Source organism: Saccostrea cucullata, unplaced genomic scaffold, assembly GCF_032062105.1.
Source record: "Saccostrea cucullata isolate Sc308-1 unplaced genomic scaffold, CSIRO_AGI_Scuc_v1 ctg939, whole genome shotgun sequence".
Taxonomy (NCBI): domain Eukaryota; kingdom Metazoa; phylum Mollusca; class Bivalvia; order Ostreida; family Ostreidae; genus Saccostrea; species Saccostrea cuccullata.
Genome location: NW_026925621.1, coordinates 181,517 through 204,733, shown reverse-complemented (window position 1 = coordinate 204,733; position 23,217 = coordinate 181,517). Strand labels below are relative to the sequence as shown.

The following is a 23,217-nucleotide window of genomic DNA, read 5'->3' as shown; positions in this document are numbered from 1 at the left end:
ATTTAAATCACTGAAACCAGAATCGAAATCTTAATTATACGAGGGTTGTCCAAAAAGTTCGTGGACAATGACATTTTTGTCAAAATAAAAAGTCAAAATAGAAAAGCCAAGTCAGAATGGTTTGATTTTATTGTTGAAACTTTATATTTTTGTAAGAATCGGACCAGTCTGACGTTAACCTTATTTTATTAATATATCGTCAAATATTAGGATTTTGAATTAACACGTTCATGGACACATACTTCATTTTTCTTTTTATGCGCAACGCACTTCCAATTGCTAGCAATAATCTTTAAGTATAGATTATAATTTATTTAATTTTTTAAAATTCAAAACAATGTACAAAAATTTAAGAGCGTCATCTAAATTTACTTTTTATGTACACAAACTGCACAGCCCAGTCCGACACTGCGCTAAATTTATATCAACGTCACGAATAGAAACCTCCATTTTCAGGAAATTACATGTGTTTTAAATTCTTGTAATGTCCTCGAATTTGTACACACCGTTGTAAAATCGTATATACCAATCTGGAATTGATACACTAAATATATTTCAATAATTTTGAGTTGTTTTAACAAATAGTTTGTCTCTTACGTCGTTTCAACTGTATAAAAAATATTACGTTCCATCAATAAAAATTAAAAAATTCTGATTTGTTTTTTCAGAAGAAATATTTTGAAATAAAACAGATTAATATAGAACCATTTATTTTTACGAAAACGTCATTGTCCACGAACTTTTTGGACAACCCTCGTATGTCAAAATTTCATATAAATAGAATTAAAAACAGACGACTAGTGTCATGATTTTGAAAGTGTTGCTGGAATTAAGATTGATGAAAATGACGTCGTCAAACGCGTACCCGGCAAATATAATAAATTGTTTTTGGTATGATTAAAATTCATCAGAGACGGGGGAAAAGAGTACAGACAGGACATTACACACTTTATTTTAATATTAAAGTTGTTTTTAATAGCACGAGATTCAAAGATAGTTTGAATTCCCTTTATATCGAAAAAAAAAAAGGTATTGCATGTAAAGTAGAGCACTGATTGTTTAAGGCAGACATTTGGGAACGGGCCATGAACGTCGTCAAACAAGGTGTATTCTCTGATGCCTAAAATGTAAGGTGATCTTTTAACTATTTTAATTTTGACTAAAATTTGAATCTGCATAAGAAATCGGAAAGTAGTGAATTTAGATTAGTCCCTTAGTCATGAGTGGTTTTTTCACTACAAAAAATATTCGTTTGGATGTTAATAGCCTCATGTGAAGCGGAAAATGGGCTCATGACGTTATGAGATACGTAAATTACGCTTGCTTTCGTGTGCCGATGTACACTAACATGGTTTCTTAATTTTTCATAGTTTTCTTATTAAATGTGGTATCGCCATGAAACTTGAAATGCATGATCATAAAATGTTACTCTTTGCTATGAAAAGAAAAGAAATTTGATTTAGCAAAGAGAAAATAAACTATGTACCCTGTCTACGACTTTTTGGGACAACCCTCGTACTAACATAAATGTATAAAAATAAACTTGCAGAGAATTATACCTGAAAAAAAAAACAACTTACAAATAAACATACCATTCATTATACGAAAAATTTAAGGTATAAAACGTGAAAAAAAATATTGTTCCAAAAAGAAAAATAAACATCAAAGTTCTCTTAAAAACATATCAGTGAACTTAAAAAAAAAGTATTATCCACATATCTGGTATCATATACTTTTCACAACAATTTTAATATTTTATTGATTAAAAGGTAATGTTACGTAAGTAAAGGCATGATAAAGACTTATTATTTTTTTAAGAAAAGCTGAATTTTTGTTTCTAATCTTCAATATAAAACGCTAAAATTAGATTCATAAAGTCTCGCATGAATCCGAAATTAAGTTAAAATTTCGGTAAAAATATCATTACGGAAGTTAATTCCCCAGCAATGAAAGTTAAATTCTCAGCAATAATTAAGGAATATTTTCAATTTCATGATGAGATCCTATTGATTGGTTTGCGTGATAATTTGCATAAACGCCGAAGGTTTATGCATAAAATTACTACGCAAGCCAATCGATTGATCATCGTCATAAAATCCACAAATCTTAAAGTTATTCCTCAAATTTACATGGAATTGATTCCGTCAATCCACATGGAAGAAGTCCCGCTTCTTTTCACTATTTGTCCCGGCCTGCACTTGATTTTTTTTACTGTGCCTATCAATGAACCAGTACATTGATGGAGAAATAAAGTACATTAACTATTTATAATTTTAACTCAAACAAAGACATTTGAAATGTAAATATTTAAAATCAAATCTTGGTTTAGGATAAACATTTGGCTCCCAAAATAATTTTTCTTTTACCTTTGATGCAAAAACTTTCCTAAATTACTATTACGGAAGTTAAATTTTTAAGAGAGACAAGTATTTTTCTTTAATTCATTTTGTTATGTCGAGAATGTAATCGTCTAAAATAGCCGACTCGCAACAAGAATTAATTATAAAAGGTTCTATGCTAGAAACATACATTTATTCACATATATTTACGAATAAACATACATATATAACCACAAACTTACATATAAACATACACGTATTAATACAAACCTACATGTGAACATTCACACAATTACACATACTTTCATTTTAACATACACACATACACCCTAATCTGTGTCACATGACCTCTTTGTACTTAAACTAAAACGTAGGGAAACTTCCCAGACGATAAAGAGGTGGAGAGGTTTTGTGCCAGCACCTACTGCGACACGGGGCCTCGGTTTATACGGTCTCATCCGAAGGACCGGTCTTCACGTCTCACAGTGGGATTCGCGCGAGTATGTTAAGGAAGCATATAAGTAATTTCTTGGGAAATTTAGACTTTTTGAAGAAAATTTAGTTTAATAAATTACCAAAACTACTGATAAACGTGACCTGTTATTTACTATTGCATACAGATAAAAGCGTGTCTAACGCAAAGACGTGCATCACCGCCACGGCATCACGTGACTTCTATTAATAGCAAAACTCTGAACATGCCGTCTTAGCCTAATTCTCTTTACACCACATGATCAATTTCCAAGTTACTCGATGTACACATATGACGTCATCGGTGGTAGATTTCAATCATAATGACTGTTACAGCATAACAAAATAAAAACATTTTATTTTTGTTAATGTTTACACGTTTCTAATCATTTTCTAGAGTTAAATTACATCGCTAAATACCAATATTACGAAAACCTGATTTCTAAAGTTGACGTCATTTTGCCTACTATGACGTCATAATGCAGCACTGATTTAGCCAAGGTAGAATATTTTGTATGCTTCCTTATTCCCCCTGCGCGAACCCGCGACGTAAGAATTGACTACTTACTTCGCGACTCTAGAGCAGACGCTCTAACCACTGCGCCACGCGGGCGCCTAAACAACTAGTGAATCATTGATTGAAAAAGTGCTTAGGGAGTTTTTCAGTTTTTTTAAATGGCCCCTAATTCACGGGACTTTTCATATCTTTAAATCATTTAATCTATAGTTTTCTAAAGAGACGATTTTCTGTTGACAGTTCCCGGTTTTTATTCCTGACATCTGATTACTAGTATTTGTTCTTTAACTGCTGAATTTCTTCATGCAGGGTCTCATTCTGTATCTGCAGTTGGTTTTTTCTTCTTCTTTTTTCCGCTGATAATTCTCTGTTATCTCGCTGGAGAACTGAAGAATGTTTTTTTTTATTATTATTAAAGCTATTTTCCTCTTCATTATATCTCTAATATGGCTTATTGTTAAATCTTGGGTAATTTTGACAGTTTTGTTCATTGCTGTTTTAGTTGTGTTATCTTCATTTCCATTCCGTTGTCTCTTGTTCTTTAAGTCTTTAACTCCTTGGTCAAGATTTTCATTTTTCTGCTTCATAGTTAGAGAATTGTTTTGTTCTCCGTGACGTCTACCACTAAGTTCTGAATTCTCTGAACCATAGAAAACCTCACTAGGCTCTCTTGGTTCAGGATGTCCCGTAATACACTGGGCACTTTTCCTCCGGTCGTCGTACTTCCGTCCATAACAGATTTCTCTAGATTGTTATTGTCAGCTAAGACTTGTTCACCGAAGGTTGCATTAAAGAAAAGTATAAAAAAAAAAAAGTCGATTCTATAAAATGTACATTTTTGTAATATTGTTCTCATTAGCTTTCAAGCAAGACAGAAATTAATATTCCTGCAGCAAATAGAGATATTTATATTACGTAAACTGGACAAAATAATAGGAATGTTCATCCTTCTTCATGTGCCAAGACTTTGACGTAATAAAAAAAATGTTTGCTAGATTATTTACGTTATCCCATCCTTTGAAGGTATACGGGGAAATCACAGGAATCAAAACCCACCTACATAGTATATTTTTACGCTTGAATAACAAAGGAACTATATTCATATATATTATAAAGATTATATTTTTTGTGATCGTAATGAGCATAATATTTGGAATACATTAAGAGTTTAACGCCATCAAATGGATTTATTATCTCTGGGATCTATTAAGAATTAAGAAACTTAAGCACTTATCGGTAATGAGATTCTGGTCTTCGTTATTATGTTTTAACAATGTAGAAATATTTATTTTCAAAAGAAAAAGAAATTAGAATGTTTATTCAAATTCTGTACAATGTTATTTATGATGTACAATAATAATTAATAACCAAAAAAGAGCAATATATTATGAGGAAAATAAATAAAGAATATGATACCTTGATTTGGAAAGAAAAACTTAAGATTTTGTGAAGTTTGTCCTTCCCCAAAAGAAAAATTCATGACTGAAAAAATGATGCAAATTATTGAAATTAGCAATGAATTGTACATGACGAATCTTCTTTCAATTATTTAAGAAATAAGGTATCATTTTTTGATTTTATTGAGAAAAACGAAAAACTTTATGAAGATTTGATCATGTCCCGTTTTACATTCCTCAAATAATGATACTTTATTACTTATATTTACATTTGTGACTTATTCATACTTTATATTTGCCTGATTGTTACTTTTAACGTGTGAAATGCATTAATTTTTCAAACCCAACGGCATGTATATAATCCACTAAACGCGCGTCGACCCTTTATGACGTCACAGAGAAATTACGTCGAACGTTTATCCAAACGCACATCTATGACCTCTTGACCCCATACCTGTATTTACACAGTTATAAAAACGCTTGTCTTCAGTAGTGTTATATAAAGGAAACCATTTGCAAATGTAAATATTATTAAATAAGTCTGCATTTCTGCTACTGGTTCACTTTCTTTGTTCCTAATGAGTAATCGTTCATTTTCAATTTCCATAATCCATTATTTTACCTTTTACAGCGTTTCCTCAGTTAATTAATCAAGCTTTCAAATCAGCCATTGATCATGTTCATTTTTTTTTTACTTCAGTTGACAATTAATTCCAAATTTTAATCGTATATTTTAACAAGAGGCCCATGGGCCACATCGCTCACCTGAGTAACTTGGCTGATGCAGTTCTTTACCTGATTCCCCCTCTTGTTATACCTATCCTGTCCCACTAGCCCTTTCCTTTTATGATTTTCAAACTTTAATGATTTTAAAAGTGGTTCTTTTTTAAAGATTTGTTTTATATTTCTATGTAAAACTTGGATTCCCTATTGTGGCCCCGCCCTACCCCAGGGGGTCATGATTTAAATAATTTAATATCTACACTACCCAAGGATGCTTCCACATAAGTTTCAGCTTTCTTGGCCCAGTGGTTCTTGAGAAGAAGATTTTTCAATATTTGTTCTATATATTTCTATGTAAAACTTGGATTCCCTATTATGGCCCTGCCCTACCCCTGGGGGTCATGATTTTTACAATTTAACATCAACACTACCTAAGGATGCTTCCACATAAGTTTCAGCTTTCCTGGCCCAGTGGTTCTCGAGAAGAAGATTTTTAAAGATTTGTTCTATATATTTCTATGTAAAACTTGGATTCCCTATTGTGGCCCCGCCCTACCCCCGGGGGTCATGATTTAAACAATATAATATCTACACTACCCAAGGATGCTACCACATAAGTTTCAGCTTTCTTGGCTCAGTGGTTCTTGAGAAGAAGATTTTTAAAGATTTGTTCTATATATTTCTATGTAAAACTTGGATTCCCTATTGTGGCCCTGTCCTACTCTCGGAGGTCATAATGTTAACAATTCAATATGAACACTACCCAAGGATGCTTCCACATAAGTTTCAGCTTGTTTGGGTCAGTGGTTCTTGAGAAGAAGATTTTTTAGTGACCCCACCCTATTTTTGTCTTTTCTTGATTATCTCCCCTTGTAAGGGGACTTGGTCCTTCATTTTAACAATTTAAACTCCCCTTCACCCAAGGATGCTTTGTATCAAGTTTGGTTAAAATTGGCCCATTGGTTCTTGAGAAGAAGTCGAAAATGTGAAAAGTTTATAGACGGACGGACGGACAGACGGACGACGGACAAAATGTGATCAGAAAAGCTCAATTGAGCCTTCGGCTCAGGTGAGCTAAAAACTATTCATATAGAAGAAAGTTTACTGTTCAATTTCTTAAATTTATTATACTTCCTTTGAAAATTGTTTTTGTTTCTAAAATTTCAATTCTTCTTTTCAATGTTACATAAAATTGTCACTGGTATGGATACAAGGCGCAGTCACTTAGATTTATTATATTTACACTCAAGGAGAATTTATGAGCAAAATCTTTTGAATTTTGATCAGAAATACGAAAAAAAAATTAAGCGCTGTAGCCTTGCAACAAAATCTGCTTAATTATCTTTCCCGATTTCTTACAGAACTAGTGTGTTCCAAGGAACACATGTGTCGCCTGCATTTAGCTTCATTAAAGATGTAGTTTAGTGTAAAAGGGGTCAGCTATTATTTGCTACAGCATGGCATATATGAGGGTTGTCCCGTAAAATTGTGGACAAAGCGTTTTTCTCGAAAAGTAATGAGCGCACTAAGCTGAAAATTTCAGTATATGTTTATTTATCTTATTTGAGTGCATGATAATTTTTTTGATAAAATAAAGATTTTATTATGCTTGAATGTGCACGGGTCATTGTCCTACGGCGCACGGTCAAAAACCAAAGTTTTATTAAAGAATACACAAGTTTGAATTCAAAATAAAAGTTTTAAATACAAAAGATTTAAATTAAAATTATCTTAATTTAATTCCACAATATACCTGTGTAAAAATCTGCATTTGGTTAATTTTTATATCTCAGCATTCGAAATGGGAAAGTGGTAAACACAACACACGCAAATGGCGACGTTTTATGACGTTACGTATGAGAACAATTTCTTTATTTCGATGTTGTAATGACACCTTATTGAAATGACCATAGAAGAAAACAGATTATAAAAATATCACCATATCTTAAGTATACAAATGAAATAGAAGTTTTCTTAGCGCAGTATTTTTTTATCGAGTCCCTGGGGAGTACAAAACATACAAACTCCTAATGTAATAGCAAAAGACGCTGTAACAGTAAACCGCCGATATGAGATTTTCTATCAGTTGAATGATGATGAGAATTTCGTCCGTAACTTACTAATAAATCTTCAGAAGATCAATTGTTAGTTCATTATTTTATACACTGAATGTGTATTCAATATTCAATGAAATTTTTTCCGTTATTTTCAGCAAAGATAAAACGTGACAATGAGCACACGTTATAATCCATGCGCCGTAAAGTGATACAATACATGGCATAATTATTGATTTATGCATATATATTTACATTTGCAAATGTTTTCCTTTATATAACACTACTGAAAGGAATGCCCACCTCTGTATGTTTACAGGTATGGTCCGAGGTCATAGATGTGCGTTTGGATAATCGTTTGACGTTTTGTATATTTGTAATGGGTCGACGCGCGTTCAGTGAATTACATACATGGAGTTGGGTTTGATTAATGCATTTCACACGTTATCCTTATGCAAATATAAAGTTACATAAATGTGTCACTGGTATGGATACAAGGCGGAAATCAGAAAATCGCAAAATCAGATAGTGAAAATATTTAACACCAACGTTTACACTCAAGGAGGACATATAGTTAAGAGCGAAAATAAGTTTGTTAGAATTTTGATCAGAAATACGGAGATCATTAAATGAATTAAGCGCTGTAGAAATCTGATGCTGATGTAGATGATACAAATAATTTTTTCTTTGAAAAAGATTTAATATCATGTCACAAGTTTAGAAAAATGGATCGTTCTTAGAATTTTTATTAATTAGTAATATGTCAATGAAAAAACAAATATAGACAAATCAAATTCAGTAAAGGTTTACAGGTGAAAAAAAATTCAGAATATGTTATCTTTGTGCTAAAAGTGTAATATTAACGTAAGAAAAATATATCAAGCCAGGTGAATTTTATTAGGAACAGCTCAATTGTAAAAATTAGCCTATGTGATATTGCTAATTTTTTGTCATTTTGTTCTTTCTCTTAAAATTTAACTGGCTTGGTTTTTCTAAAGTTTATATAACACTTTAATCACCAAAGTAACATATTCTGAAAATTGTTTTCACTTGTAAACATTTATTGACTGTGATTTGTCTAAAAATCAACAGTTTAAAATCTTCCGACTTTTCCACTTTATACACAATTCCCCAACGACATATAAAATTCAGGCTTTTTGATATCATTGAAAGGAACAAAAATGCAACTCGTTAATTTACTTTCCTTGTCATTGGTAATTTCAAAATGAATTTGTTAACCAGATTCTGATTGCACAAATAAGTCCTGTAGATCACTAAATTTTTCGCGACACCTTATTTTCGCGAGATAGTCATTGACTCTTGATTAGCGAGACAAAATTTTCACGAATTGTGGCTTTTGTTCTATATAATCTTAAGGAATACTTTTATACGCGAGAATTTAATTTTCGCGAGCACACTCTCTCGCGTAATTACGCGAAAATAAAGTTCTCGCGAAGTAAAAGTGATTTACAGTACTCTGAAGTTGACTTCAAGAAGGTGCTTGAGTTTCTGATTGACAATATCTTTTTGGTTTTTGGAGACCAGGTATTCAAAAACTCTATTGGAATTACCATGGGTACAAATTGCGCTCCGTTATTATTTTAATATTCATATGAAGCAGAGTTTATGCAAAAGTATAATGCGTGAAAAAAAGAAAACAGAAACAGTTGCTGTGGCCTTCAACTCCACATTTAGATATATCGACAACCTATTGTCAATTAGTAATGGTAGTTTCCATTCCTAAGCCGATACGATATATCCTGTTGAGCTTGAGATACCACAGAGTCCGACACTTCTGTTTCATACTTGGACATTTTACTTGAAAAATTTACTTACATTTCTCCAGATATAAGGTGTAACATACGGACATACGGATAAACAGCAAGACAGACAGACTTCTCAATAATTCAATGTGTAAATAATGGTCTAAAAATCAGTATTTTAAAAAATAGTCAGTCATTATTTGACTTAATGATAGATTGTAATTGCTGACAAAAATCATGGTATCGACCATAGAGCCATTGGATATCATTTAAATAACTGACCTCAGGACATCTTTTGGCTCAAATTAAACTTAGAGAACTCAGGATATTACAAAATGATGACTCTTTGCTGAAATTTTTGTAAACCGACTAGCACTACCTAAACAACTTAAACAGTTAGAATTATAGGAATTCCAAGGAGTTGCAATTGCAGTATTGTTTGTCGTATTCTTTTGAGTATAAATGAACTTTGATACAGAAAATTGGATTAAGAATTACGACATATTTTTAAGGAGGAAGTCAACCTTCGGAATGCTACATTAAAATGAATATAGCTTCAAAACTCCCTTGAACTGTAAGTAATCAATTAAAATTGAAATGCCCTAAGCCAAATAAATAAAACTCAGAAGAACTAAATTAACATGAAAACAATATGTTATAAAGGCATGCTAGCTGTTAATACATTTAATAATCATTTTTGTAGGTAATATAAAGATTTAATAGGAATAATCTTATAGCTGATGACAATCTGACTCAGTTTCTGTGTCTGATCATCATCTGAGTCAGTTTTAATGCTTCGTTAAACTTCCAGCGCTTCCATGTCGGGTATTTCCAATCAAAAAGAGCATAACGAGCGTACTCCCCATTAAGGTTTGAGCGGTGACAGTCGTAGTACCACCAGGCACCGTGGAATTGTACAGCACAGTCACGACTGTCCAGGTCATTATCCTGATCCTTTGTACTAAATTCATTACCATTGTGATAAGTGAAACTGTCACCTTAAACATAGTGGACGATAAGTTACAAATAAATATGTAATTTATGCATTGTTTTAATCTATTTTGAAAATTCCACACGTATCATTTCTTCACGATTTAAAATAAACATGCTAAAATTGAAAAGATTAGAAGGGGTTGGGGGTCAAATGATACGCACGCTCACTCTTCTCAGCAGAGGATTACAAATATGTAAATAAAGCCCCCTCTTTGAACAAGCATCATTTAATTACCAATGAACTTTTCAAAAAAAATAAGTGGTTGTTATCTTTAGTTAAATGTTCAATATGGCGCATGTCACTCTATATATAAATACTTATATATGCGGTGCATAATATAAAATGGTTACTGAAATGTATAAATGAAAAAAAAACGGGTTCAAATTCTGTTATATTGAAAACACGTTTATTCTTCGTAAAAAATAATGTATTCACAGGAAGCCAGCATCTTTTTTTTTAAATAATCTAATATCAATTGCCCGAAAGGTCTTTGAAAACACAATTTTGAAATTGGTGCTTTATCATGTTTAAGAACAATTTAATCATCAATAATTGAAATGTGTATGTACTTCTTCCAGCGACTTAATTTTTATGAAAGTATTACAACACATGGTTATATTTCTCAATTACTATCTTTCAAAGAAACGGACAGTTCTACTACATATCATACAGTTTACGTTTAACACCGTATTGTTAAAGGTAATATTATTCTTTGAATTACAAATATAAAAATGACTTTTCTTCTGGAGTAATGCAGTTTTTTTTCATAATATTTCTTAATCACAAATGTACCGCACTGTTACAAACGTAAAATTAAGTTCTTGTGTTAGCAAAAAATGATACTAATGGTCTTTAAATCATATTTATTCCAGTGAAAAAATTACCTGCAGTTCCTGTGTACCCGGATACGGTGAGCTGGTATTTAGCAGCTTCGTTTCCTATATAAAACATGGAATATTCAGCATACGCTGTGTCCCCATTAAATCTCTGGAGATCTACTCGCAGTTCCTGGTCCTGATCTTTGGTTAATGCATGAATTGCATCATTCCCTTAATGACAATTAGAAAGAAAACTATTGAAATTGATGTTTATTACTAATAATTAGAATCTGCTTTTATCCTCTAATATGGCTTGGTTCATGAATTGACATATACAGAATAAGTTATACTGAATAGTTAGAGGTTCCTATTGTTAGAGATTTAATGGGTCGTGCTGAAAGTTAAATAACAGCTTGAATTGGTGGCACCATTTTATATTTCCTTGTTTTATAAATCAAAACAATATAAAATCAATGTTGATTATCTATTCTGTTTTTATTTCGACTAAGCAATTCCTATGATTACCTTGTAGTTAATTTATTTGAGATATAGGTTTATTTCTGTCAATGCTGGTTGATTGTTTGTTTTGTTCAGTTATTTTTTATTTCATATTCTGCTACAATTTTCAATAAAGATTGAAACCCAATATTTCTAGAAAATTAAGAATTATAGGAATAATAATAATAATAATAATATCAAGTGCATTAGACAGATGCTTGAAAATCAAGAGTTGTAGGCATAATAATAATATCCATTGTATACAATATTATACAGTTTGATAGTAAACATGTATGACTATAATTACTTTGATCTCAATAAATGGTTGATTGTTTGATATATTGAAATATAAAATACATGGTTATTTTTTAAATATAATCATATTTGGGCGAGGGTTCTGCTACAATTTTCAATAAAGATTGAAACCCAAATATTTCTATATTTCAAAATTAAGAATTATGTTTATCCTGAATAACATTTGAAATAATACATTATAATAATAATAATAATAATAATATCAAGTGCACTAGACAGATGCTTGAAAATCAAGAGTTTATTAGGCATAATAATAATTAGGTTACCTTTATTGTAATACAATATTAGGATAAATATTTTTATCCTGCAATGGATTGACCTAATAAAGGTAACCTAATGAAATAAAAAATAAAGCTGAACAAAACAAACATATCAATGTTTACGCCACTTGCATGTCAACAATGACAGAAATTATATATACAGTTTGATAGTAAACATGTATGACTATAATTAATTGTCTTTGATATTTGGGCTTGTACTATAAATGAGTTTTCACCCTCGCCCAAATATCGATATATTTCAAGAAATATTTTATATATTTAACGCTTTAAAAACTACAACTCCCGATCATGGAAAAAGGAAAGAAACAACAAACAACAAGAGGTCCAGGGGTTACAACGCTCACTTGAGCAAATCGGCTAGGAAAAAGCACATATCAGATCAGAACTGAAAGTTAACTGAGGTGGAGGGGGCTTGAATTTAACCCCAAGAGTTTCATAATTTGAACAAAGTAGAATCTACACTACCTGAGGATAATTTCACATGAGTTTCATCTTTCCTGTCTAAATGGTTCTTGAGAAGATTTTATAAGAGTTTTCTTATATACATATTCCTATGTAAAGCTTCGGTCGGCCATTTTGGCCCCACCCTAGCCCCGGGGGTCATGATTTGAACAAACTTGAATCTACACTACCTGAGGATTATTCCAAATGAGTTTCATCTTTCCTGGCGCAGTGGTTCTTGAGAAGAAGATTTTTAAAGATCTTTCCGATATATTCCTATGTAAATTTTGGGTCGGCCATTTTGGCCCCAAGATATACAAACTTGAATCTACACTACATGAGGATGATTCCACGTGGGTTTAATCTTTCCTGGCCCATTGGTTTTTGGGAAGTAGATTTTTAAAGATTTTCACGATATACTCCTTTGTAAATTTTTAGTCGGCCATTTTGGCCCCACCCTAGCCTCAGGGGTCATGCTTTGAACAAAATTGAAACTTCACTACCTGAGGATGATTCCACAAGAGTTTCATCTCTCTGGTCCAGTGATTCTTTAAAAGACGATTTTTAAAGATTTTCCTTATATATTCCTATGTAAAATTTGGGTCGGCCATTTTGGTCTGACACCCGTCCCGGGGGTCACGATTTGAACAAACTTGAGGATAATTTCACATGAGTTTCATCTTTCGTGTCTCAATGGTTCTTGAAATTTGATTGATTGTATATTGTTTAACGTCCCTCTCGAGAATTTTTCACTCATATGGAGACGTCACCGTACGCCGGTGAAGGGCTTCAAAATTTGACCTTTACTCGGCACTCAGGGCAATTGAGCATTGAGGGATCTTTATCGTGCCAACGCATGCCGCTGACACGGGGCCTCGATTTTTATGGTCTCACCCGAAGGACCCGCAACTTTCACTTCAAAGTGCCGAGCGCATGGCGAAGGAACGGTTGCTACCCATTTTAACGACTAGGTCAGTCGCGGCCGAGATACAAACTCACGACCTCCCAATCACGGAGCGAGCGCTCTACCGACTGAGCTACCGTAAACGGTGGGTTCTTGAGAAGAAGATTTTAAAAGATTTTTCCTATATATTCCAAGGTAAAACTTGGGTCGGCCATTTTGGCCCCACCCTAGCCCCGGGGGTCATGATTTGAACAAACTTGAATCTACACTACCTGAGGATGATTCCACATGAGTTTCATCTTTTCTGGCCCAGTGGTTCTTGAGAAGAAGATTTTTAAAAAATGCCATGAATTTTTCTCTTATTCATAATTATTTCCCCTTGGAAAAGGATGTGGCCCTTAATTTGAACAAACTTGAATTCCTTTACCCAAGGATATTTTGTAGCAAGTTTGGTTGAAATTGGCCCAGTGGTTCTTGGGAAGAAGATGAAAATGTGAAAAGTTAACGACAACAACGACAACAACAATGACAACGATGACAGACAACGGACAAATTTCGATCAGAAAAACTCACTTTCGCCTTCGGCTCTGGTGAGCTAAAAAAGACACAGAAGATGAATAATGAAGAAAAAGAAAAAAAAACTCTCTTTAGACTTCTAATATTATGTTCTGAAAAGGAATCGATGCGTCCACTTAACCTTTATTTTCATTTATATAAAAGAATTATATATAATTAATACTGCATGTAGCTTAGGGTGACATTAAAATTTTCATCCCTCGAAAACCATTGTGATCCGCAGGTTCGTTTCAGTTGACAATTAGTTTATTATGGTGAAAATTTTCAAGATAACCCTCAACTACAAGCATGCAGTATAAATTTGAACGATGAGGGTTCTTTTTTCATTTTTTTTTATTCTTACCAATCCAGTAGTTGTTCTTTGGATCCCCAAAACCTTTTTTGTACTCTTTCCAAGTTCGATAGAAATCAGTTGATCCGTCTATTCTCTTCTGTATAACCTACAGAAATGTTTAAATCTGCTTAATTGTAGTTCGGTGTGTTCAGCATTTTTACGGAATTTTAGGAAATTTCTATTATAAAAATGCAACAAATTGAAATTCGCTTTTAAATTCCTCTACATAACAAAAAGATTACAAATATAATATTGACGGAGTACTAATGAAAGGAAAAAAAAACATCGAATATCTCAGTGCATGGAATAAGGTACAATAAGACCAAGTTAGAACTGAAGTAATGTAAAAACGAAGAACACATCTCAACAAGCCAAACCAATGAGGTATTTTAGGTAAAAAAAATGTCCAAAATTTCGTTAAGGTAAAAGTGAAATATTGAACTCATTAATTTTTCAAATCAATTATTTCCTAATCACGGATCTTTTCCTTGAAGTTACATGTATGTAGTAGCAAGTCACACGATGTACTTGGAATCATCTTACTTTGAAATTAACTAGTCCTACTCGATACTTAGGAGCACTTTCTGTGTACGATCGATGGCAGGCCTCTAACAGATAACTTAATGTTACGGTGATTTTAGTAACTTCGTTAAAAGTCAGCATTTTTGCAAATAATATTATTGTTTTAATGACCCTGTTAGCAAATATAACCTATCAAAGTGTTGCATTTCGGATCGACTGACATATTTCATACCAGTTGTATCGTCTTTTATACTAAATGTGACTACGGCTTACTCCATCTTCCTGATAAATACATTTGGTGTACGGTCGACAGGGGATGCTAACTTTTCTTACACACCTGATTCTATCTCTGGAATTTCCAAGAGTGTTTCTTTTAGTTCATGTTCACAAATTTTCCTCTTTGTTTAGATCCACTACTGTTTTGTCATCTTTACATATTCTATTTTTTGAGGAAATTGTAGTTTTTCTTTTTGTTAGAAGTACAATTTTTACGTAGCAATACTGATCGCTCATTTGAGCACTGTGGCTAGGAAAAAGTAGAAATTGGTTTATCATTAAAAAGTTCAAATCCAAAAGAAGTCCCTCCCATGACCAATCATGGATTTGGTATTCTTGAAAAGATGATTTTTAAAGAATTTTACTTTATATTTCTATGTAAAACTTGGGTCGGCCATTGTGCCCTGCCCTACCCCCGGGGGTCATGACTTGAACAAACTTGAACTACACTACCTGAGAATGCTTTCATATAAATATATTGAATTATGCCTTTGCTATTCTTGAGAAGAAGATTTTTCAAGAATTTTCCTATATATTTTAATGTTAACTTTGGTCGGTCATTTTGTCCCCGCCCTACCCCTGGGGGTCATGATTTGAACAAAAATGAATCTACGCTACCTGAGGATGCTTCTATATGAAAATGATCGTTCCTGCCATTGCTATTCTTGAGAAGATTATTTAAAGAATTTCCCTTTCTATTTCTTTGTACAACTTTGGTTTGCCATTTTGGCCCCGCCCTACCCCAGGGGGTCATAATGAGTAAAAACTTGAATATACACTACCTGAGGATGCTTCCATTTAAATTTTAAATTTGATGAATTATGGCTTTGTCATTCTTGAGAAGAAGATTTTTAAAGAATTTTCCTATATATTTCTAAGTAAAGCTTTGGTTGGCAATTTTTGGCCCTGCCCTACCCCCGGGGATCATGATTTGAACAAATTTGAATCTACACCACCTGAGGATGTTTCCCCATTAGTTTTATCTTTCCTGGCCCAGTGGTTCTTGAGAAGAAGATTTTTAAAACATGCCGCCAAATTTTCATTAATTCCCAATTATCTACCCTTGAATAGGGTGTGGCCCTTCATTTGAACAAACTTGAATCCCCTTTACCCAGGGATGCTTTGGGGCAAGTTTGGTTGAAATTGGCCCAGCTGTTCTTGAGAAGAAATCAAAAATGTGAAAAGTTTACAGACAGACACATAGACAGACGGACAGACAGACAGCTAGAGTAAGACGAACGCCGGACAGAATGTGATCAGAAAATCTCACTTGAGCATTCGGTTCAGGTGAGCTAAAAATGTTAGGGGAGACAGGGTACTCTGCTCTCGGTAACGGGTCTCTTTCGTGTCTGTCATGAGACCTCAGTGATTTTTAAGGTCTCCATGTACCATAGTGGGATTCTAACACAGGACGTATCGATCAAATCATATAGATTTATTGACTGTTTGTTAAAACAACTTTGCTCTCGAGAATTTTTCACTGGTCTCCCCTGTAGGATTCGAACCCGCGACGTAAGGATCGATTCTTTACTCCTCAAATCGAGAACAGACGATCTCATCACTGCGCCACGCGGGTGACGAGCAAACGTTCTAAACGCTGCGCCACTTGGTTAACTTGATTAAAGTGAAAACTTTTCATTGTGCATTTAAATCGCATATAGGTACCTTTCCATATTTTCAATAAAAATGTGCGTATGTGATTGATTTTTTTTAATATGAAAAATAAAGTGTTCGATTTGTAATATACCTGATAACTGAGACCATAATTCCAATGATGATTCAAAAGTCATTTAGTTTTGCTACTTTTTTATCAGATGGCAAATAATACTCACCGTCCAGCCGCCCCCGTCTGTGGTCATGTCACAATAAACTGAAGTGTTTTTTAAACCAACTGCAATACTATAGACACCATTTTTTCCTTTCAGAATTGGATTTTTTATCAGCATTTCATAGCAATTCCTGTGGATCAGACCTAAGTCAAATGGAGAAAACATACAAAGATAATGAAATTTAAGTTTTGGAGAATACATGGTAATTTAGAGATTGGGTCCTTAAATTCTGATATAATACAGCCACGAGTGAAATTATAATTCAGCAACTTATCAAAGTTAAATGCAGTATATTTTCTTAATTAAATGGCATAAATATTGATGGTTATAGATATGGTTGATTTTCGATCTAGTATGATGTATTTATTCGCCAACATATGATGGTATATAGTCAAAAGCAGATCTAGGAAATGCATAAACACAGAAGATAAATAAGAAAATTAGGAAATTATCCTCTCTTACAAATTTTATCTTACAGATTACATGTACATGTCCATTCGAGATTTTTTTTTACTCATAGAGTCGTCACCATATGTCGGTGAAGGGCTTCAAAATTTGACCTTTACTTGTCACTCAGTACCATTTAGCAGTTAGGGATCTTTATCATGCAACGCCTGTCGTGAGACGGGGTCTCGGTCTTTATGGTCTCACCCAATGGACCGCAACTTTCACTTCAAAGTGCTTAGCGCATGGCGAAGGAACAGTTGCTACCCATTTTTATCGACTTAGGTCAGTCGCGACTGAGATTCGAACTCACGACTCCCAGACACTTTAAAATTCAGGGTATTCAAACTTTTTTTCTTGTGTAGGATTCATTCAGCCTGTCTGCAACACTATTAAATGATAATTATATAAACTTTTTAATTGCACGAGTATTAAAGTATCAATATATTTCATTCATAGACATATAGTCCATAAAACTTTCACTTGTAACAATATTTATAATGGCTCACAATAGTGTAAACACATATGATTTTTTCGCATGACGAATTGAAATGAAGAAGAAGAGAGAGAGAGAGAGATCGTGTTGATTTTAGGGTGCTCCATTATTAAATGATTCTAATGTTAAGGGATGTGGTACATGTCTCGCTCTGCAGACCATAATACAGAGGCGATCGACGTAAGCCTATACATGTACTTACAAATGACACTGTCAATACCAGAATTCTTTCAAAACACCCCTAATGAAAAGCATAAAGTTAAATAAGAGACATATTATCTTCAAACCCTATTAAAATTTGCGCAAAAATCTCCCATAGTTTGAAGTTGGAAGTACGATAGATACTGTCACAACGGAGACTTAAATACAATGAAATTTTCAATGGAAGCGTTAGCGTATCGAACAGCAGAAGGTCACGTGAGAAAGGTGATTTAAGGAATTACTATCTAGTTTGGAGATTATGTTAGGGCATCAAAAACATAGTGGGAAACATTGGATAACGAAGCCCGTTATGCTAAAATTATCCCATGTTTCCCACTATTGTTGATGTCCCTGGCATACTCTTCTAACCAGACAGTGATTCCTTATATTTCCATTTCATTGTGAATTAAAATTGTAGATTTAATCTTTAAAAATGTAGACATAGATTTAAATTACATGAGGACTCCCATGGCAATTTCAATAGTCCTCGCCTATGGACGTCAAACACAAAGACAGTTGCACGAGATGTCCATGCCTATTTGGCCTCCCTAGCGTCAGACACAGAGACAGATGCGCACGAGATTTGCATGCATATTAGGCCTTCTTAGCTCCTGACCTATCGACCTGTCTAATTTACATTCCGGCAGAATTATTAAGAAATCAACTTTTTTAACTTTTAAAGAGTTATCACAGAGAGGAAAATTAGAAATGGAAATAATATAATATCAATCATTGTTGCTCGGTGATCGGTTAATTTAGTAGCTATCTCGATCCCAGTTTGGGGACAATTTTTTAAAAATTAAATATGAGCCGCAACTTTGCCAACATTCTCCTTTGGATTTGTATAAGTTTAAGTTAAAATGCACATTCTGTGCAAATAAGAAAAATGGCGAAGTTGCGGCTCGATGTAAACAAAGTCGTTGAAAACTGGTATGCATATGAATAACAATAGAAATGAGACAAAAATGTTAGACCCCCGTCTCAAAAGCTAGTGTAGCTCGGCATTATTTAATACTTTCATGTAATATAATATACCAAAACCTGCTCTTTAGATATTGTTTAATACCTATAAAACATAAATTTAATGAATTTTGGAATTTTATTTTGTGCAAAACATCGGGATCCAACTCTCATAGCTTAAGTGCAGTCATTCTTTATTACCAAAACATACTTTCAATATACATTGTTGTATAGATGTATTTATTGTGTTACCAATTATTTCACAATTATTTGCTCCGCTCCTATTTTGTACTGTTTTATGGACTTTGATATTCAATACTGTTCGGTAGATCTCCATATCCTTTATTCCATGCCCATTCATGATGATCGCCTCAATTTTCATTTTAACATCGGGTTCGATACCATCTGACTTTCTAGAACTTTCAATAAAGCGTGAGATCGGGATTTGCACACTTTGTTTTTTGATCAGTAATAAAAGCTTATTTCTTTTATATCACTTTATGGAATGCCATATACGACAGCCAACTGCTTACTGCCAACTGCTGTCTGCTTACTGTCAACTTTCAGCTGCTTACTGCCAACTGCTACACAAACTTGAATAAATTTTAATTTTATATTGATATTTATTCAAATTTTCACACACACACACACACACACACACACACACACACACACACACAAAAAGGCGCGGATCTAGGACATTTTTCCAAGAGAGTCACTCTGGGAAAAAAAAATCAAGCCCAGAAATTTCTTGACAAGAAAATAAAACGTAAAGTCCTTTCCTAGATGTGAAAATTTATTTCGGCTGGGGAGAGGGGGTTATTATGCGTCGCACCTTCATGTCTATGACATTTTTTTATACCAACTTAACATGAATTCGCGTTTTCAGGGTGGGGTGGGGGGCTCTAAGGTCCCTTTAAGTTCATTTAATTGATACATTAAATAACTTTTAGTTTGTTTAGTTTGTGCATTAAATAACTTTACAAATTTCAGAGGGGTGATCTGGGCCCCTCTCTCTAGATCTAAGCATGTAAAACACATCTTATTTGTAAAAACAAATACATATAGATATATCAAATGTTTGATCGGCTTTCTCTAAGTAGAGGGTCCAATGTCAGTTTTAGTTCGTTTAGATACATTTACCCATGACTGTAAAAATTATAAATGCCCCCCCCCCCCCAAGATCTATGCATATGAAACTTTATAACACACAGAGGTATAAATCTTCAATTTGAGGAAATTTTTAACTATAGAGTATATTGGAAAATGTAAATTTATTTTCAAAACATCTCTCTCTGCGAAACCACAAATCCTTTTTTATTTTTCTCTCTTCAAAGGTTTTGTTGTCTCCCGGGGGGGGGGGGGTTACTTCTTTAAAGATTAAAAGCAGAAAATAGAAATAGTAATTTATTTACCTATTTCAAATAAGAAAATAAATAGAAAAAAACCAATGTACTTTATCAATCGCATGTTTTGAGTATTTCGTAAGATAAAACATATTGGTCATTTAATCAATTTAATTTTACTAGGGTGACCCTCTTGGAAAAATTTCCTGGATCCGCGCCTTTTTTACTTTCCTTTTTTTTTGAAAATTCATATTAATATCAATATCAATATAAAATTTAATCAAATATGTGTGGCAGTCGGCAGTAAGCAGCTGACAGTTGGCAGTAAGCAGTCAGCAGTTGGCAGTAAGCAGTTGGCTGTCGTATATGGCATTCCATATCACTTATATCAGGTTTTGATTAAATAATCCATTGATGATGTTAAATAAAATAATTAAACTCTTGCTTGTTCTCAGTTTCATTGAAAATGCCTATCTCTTAGATCCGACAAACCGGAACCACACCGTACTCTGTTTTTTGCTAATTCGAGGCTGTTTACCGAAAAATGAAAGTAGATTTTTAATTAAACTTACAATAATTACTAAGCGAGCGAAATCTGAATAAAGTTTACGGACATCACCTTATACCTTGTGTATTCCTAAAGGAGTAAGTAAGAACTCTAGTGCAGCCGTTCCATAGTTTATTTGCAAAATGTATTAATTTATAAGTATATAGATACTAGTAGTAGGCATAGTTGATGTGTTAAAAAACATTACAACATAAATACACTACAAAACTATAAATGGAATGGTATCTTAAGCTCTGTAAAATATATTAAAGAAATCATCCTGAGTGATTATCAAATACCAAAATATGCTCAGTTTAATTCACATTAAGGTTTCAGTGTGCCAAACTAAAGATTAACATGTTGCAAAGAATCTCAAGTATGCAATAAATATTACACAGTAAGAAATACATAACAGCATTAGTACACAACAAAACTATAAAAAGAATGGTAACTTAAGGAGGCTAGGGGGTCAACAATTTAACCACAAAGTAACCACCAGATTTAACTTATTTTTTTAGATATGGTATCTTAAGCTGTCAACATTCATTTGACAAAGAAAAAAAATCATAAATTTTAGTTTTAAATTTTGATCATTTTTTATATCTTTATATGGAGCTCTCCTTTTAAAGGAGATAGAAATAGTCTGAAAATGGCTGCCACCCCCCAGCCTCGTTAACATATAACGTACCTGTGGTCAGTGAAGAGGACAGGCTTAAAACTTGCTGATTTAGAACTTTATGATCCTCAAGTAACCCGTCCATGGTCTCATTGATAGATACAGAAACAGTCTTTATGGAATTTTCTATCTCCTCATACACAGAACCGTTGATAACTCTCAGACTGTTTTTGACATCATTTAATTGTTTTCTAAAGAAGTCATTTTCTTTTGACAATTCTTGGTTTTTATTTCGGACGTCCGATTCTCCATTTTTTAATTGCTTAACGTCTTCAAGTAAGGCTTTATAAGTAGAATTCAATGTGGTCAACACCTGTTTAAGTTTTGTAACCTCGGTTTCTATACCGTTGTCTCTTCTATCCAATTTTTTCAACTCCTTGGTCAAGATTTTCATTTTTTGCTTCACTACCTGAGAGTTGTTTTTGTTGTCTATAACGTCCATGACCAAGTTCTGGATTCTCTGAACCATAGAAAACCTCACTAAGCTCTCCTGGTTCAGAATGTCCCGTAAAACACTGGACACTTTTCCTCCGGACGTCGTACTTCCGTCCAAAATAGATTTCTCTAGAATGTCACTGACAGCAGAGACTTGTCCACTTAATGATACATTCAGCCAAAGCAATATACATAAACTCCGTAGAATATACATTTTTGTAAGATGGGTCTCAATCGCTTGCATGTAAAGAATGAAATATTTCTTCTAATAAACGCGAGATTTATATTTTGACAAAATAATGTGGGGTATCCCAGTCGTGTGCCAGGGCATTGACGTAATAAGAATTCTTTCATACAGTATTTATGTGACCCCACCTGTTGATAAATATGAGCAGTTCACAGAAATTAGTGGCACTTATCTTTATTTTCTTACGGTTGAAAAATTAAAGTAAAAGGTTGTCTTCTTTCTAGTGAATAGTACGCCGTTGGTACTATGATTACGTTGTTTCAAGATAATTTTGTGAAATTAAACAGATAAGATGTGTCTGGAATCGATCAAGATTTACGTCAGCTTCAGTATCATATACCGTTATGCTTTTCTTCAACATTATCATCATCAAAAAATGTTTATACATCTACACATAATTTAATTTTAGTTCTAACACGTCATTTGCTCGGATAAAAAAACTCTGTACATATCCTATACTTTAAGATAAGCTTCATTCCTTTACTATTATTGAAACGGAGACTGTTTTTTTTTTTTTACGAAAGCCCATTTAGCTTATTTTCGTAGTTTAAAAAAATGTTTCGCGTTATAAGGCAAAACTTTTGCGATATAACGCGTAGTCTAGCATTTTAACGCGAAAATTTTCCAAATTAACGCGAAACTTTTGCTGTTTAACCAAGATATTTACATAAGTCTTTACTTTATTTTGATTTTGTTATCTAGTTTATTCATTATGTGATACCCTGTACTTAGTTAGAAAATGTTTATTTTGTATTGTTTGTAAATATTATACTGTATATGTTTGAATTTATTTCAGTTTAAATAAATGACTTT

At 33.2% G+C, this 23,217-nt stretch overlaps 1 protein-coding gene and 1 long non-coding RNA gene across 2 annotated transcripts; one reads left to right on the top strand and one right to left on the bottom strand.

Moving 5' to 3' along the window:
- Positions 1-9,900: 9,900 nt before the first annotated feature.
- Positions 9,901-22,464, bottom strand: LOC134269367 (fibrinogen C domain-containing protein 1-B-like). Its single transcript, XM_062751565.1, has 5 exons — positions 21,735-22,464; positions 17,056-17,195; positions 14,435-14,531; positions 11,143-11,307; positions 9,901-10,262 (listed from the first exon to the last, which is right to left on the bottom strand). The coding sequence occupies exons 1-5, from the start codon at positions 22,399-22,401 to the stop codon at positions 10,018-10,020; spliced, it is 1,314 nt and encodes a 437-aa protein (XP_062607549.1). The 5' UTR covers positions 22,402-22,464; the 3' UTR covers positions 9,901-10,017.
- Positions 21,375-22,090, top strand: LOC134269369 (uncharacterized). Its single transcript, XR_009992563.1, has 2 exons — positions 21,375-21,493; positions 21,714-22,090. It is a non-coding gene; the product is annotated as an uncharacterized LOC134269369 (long non-coding RNA).
- Positions 22,465-23,217: the final 753 nt, after the last annotated feature.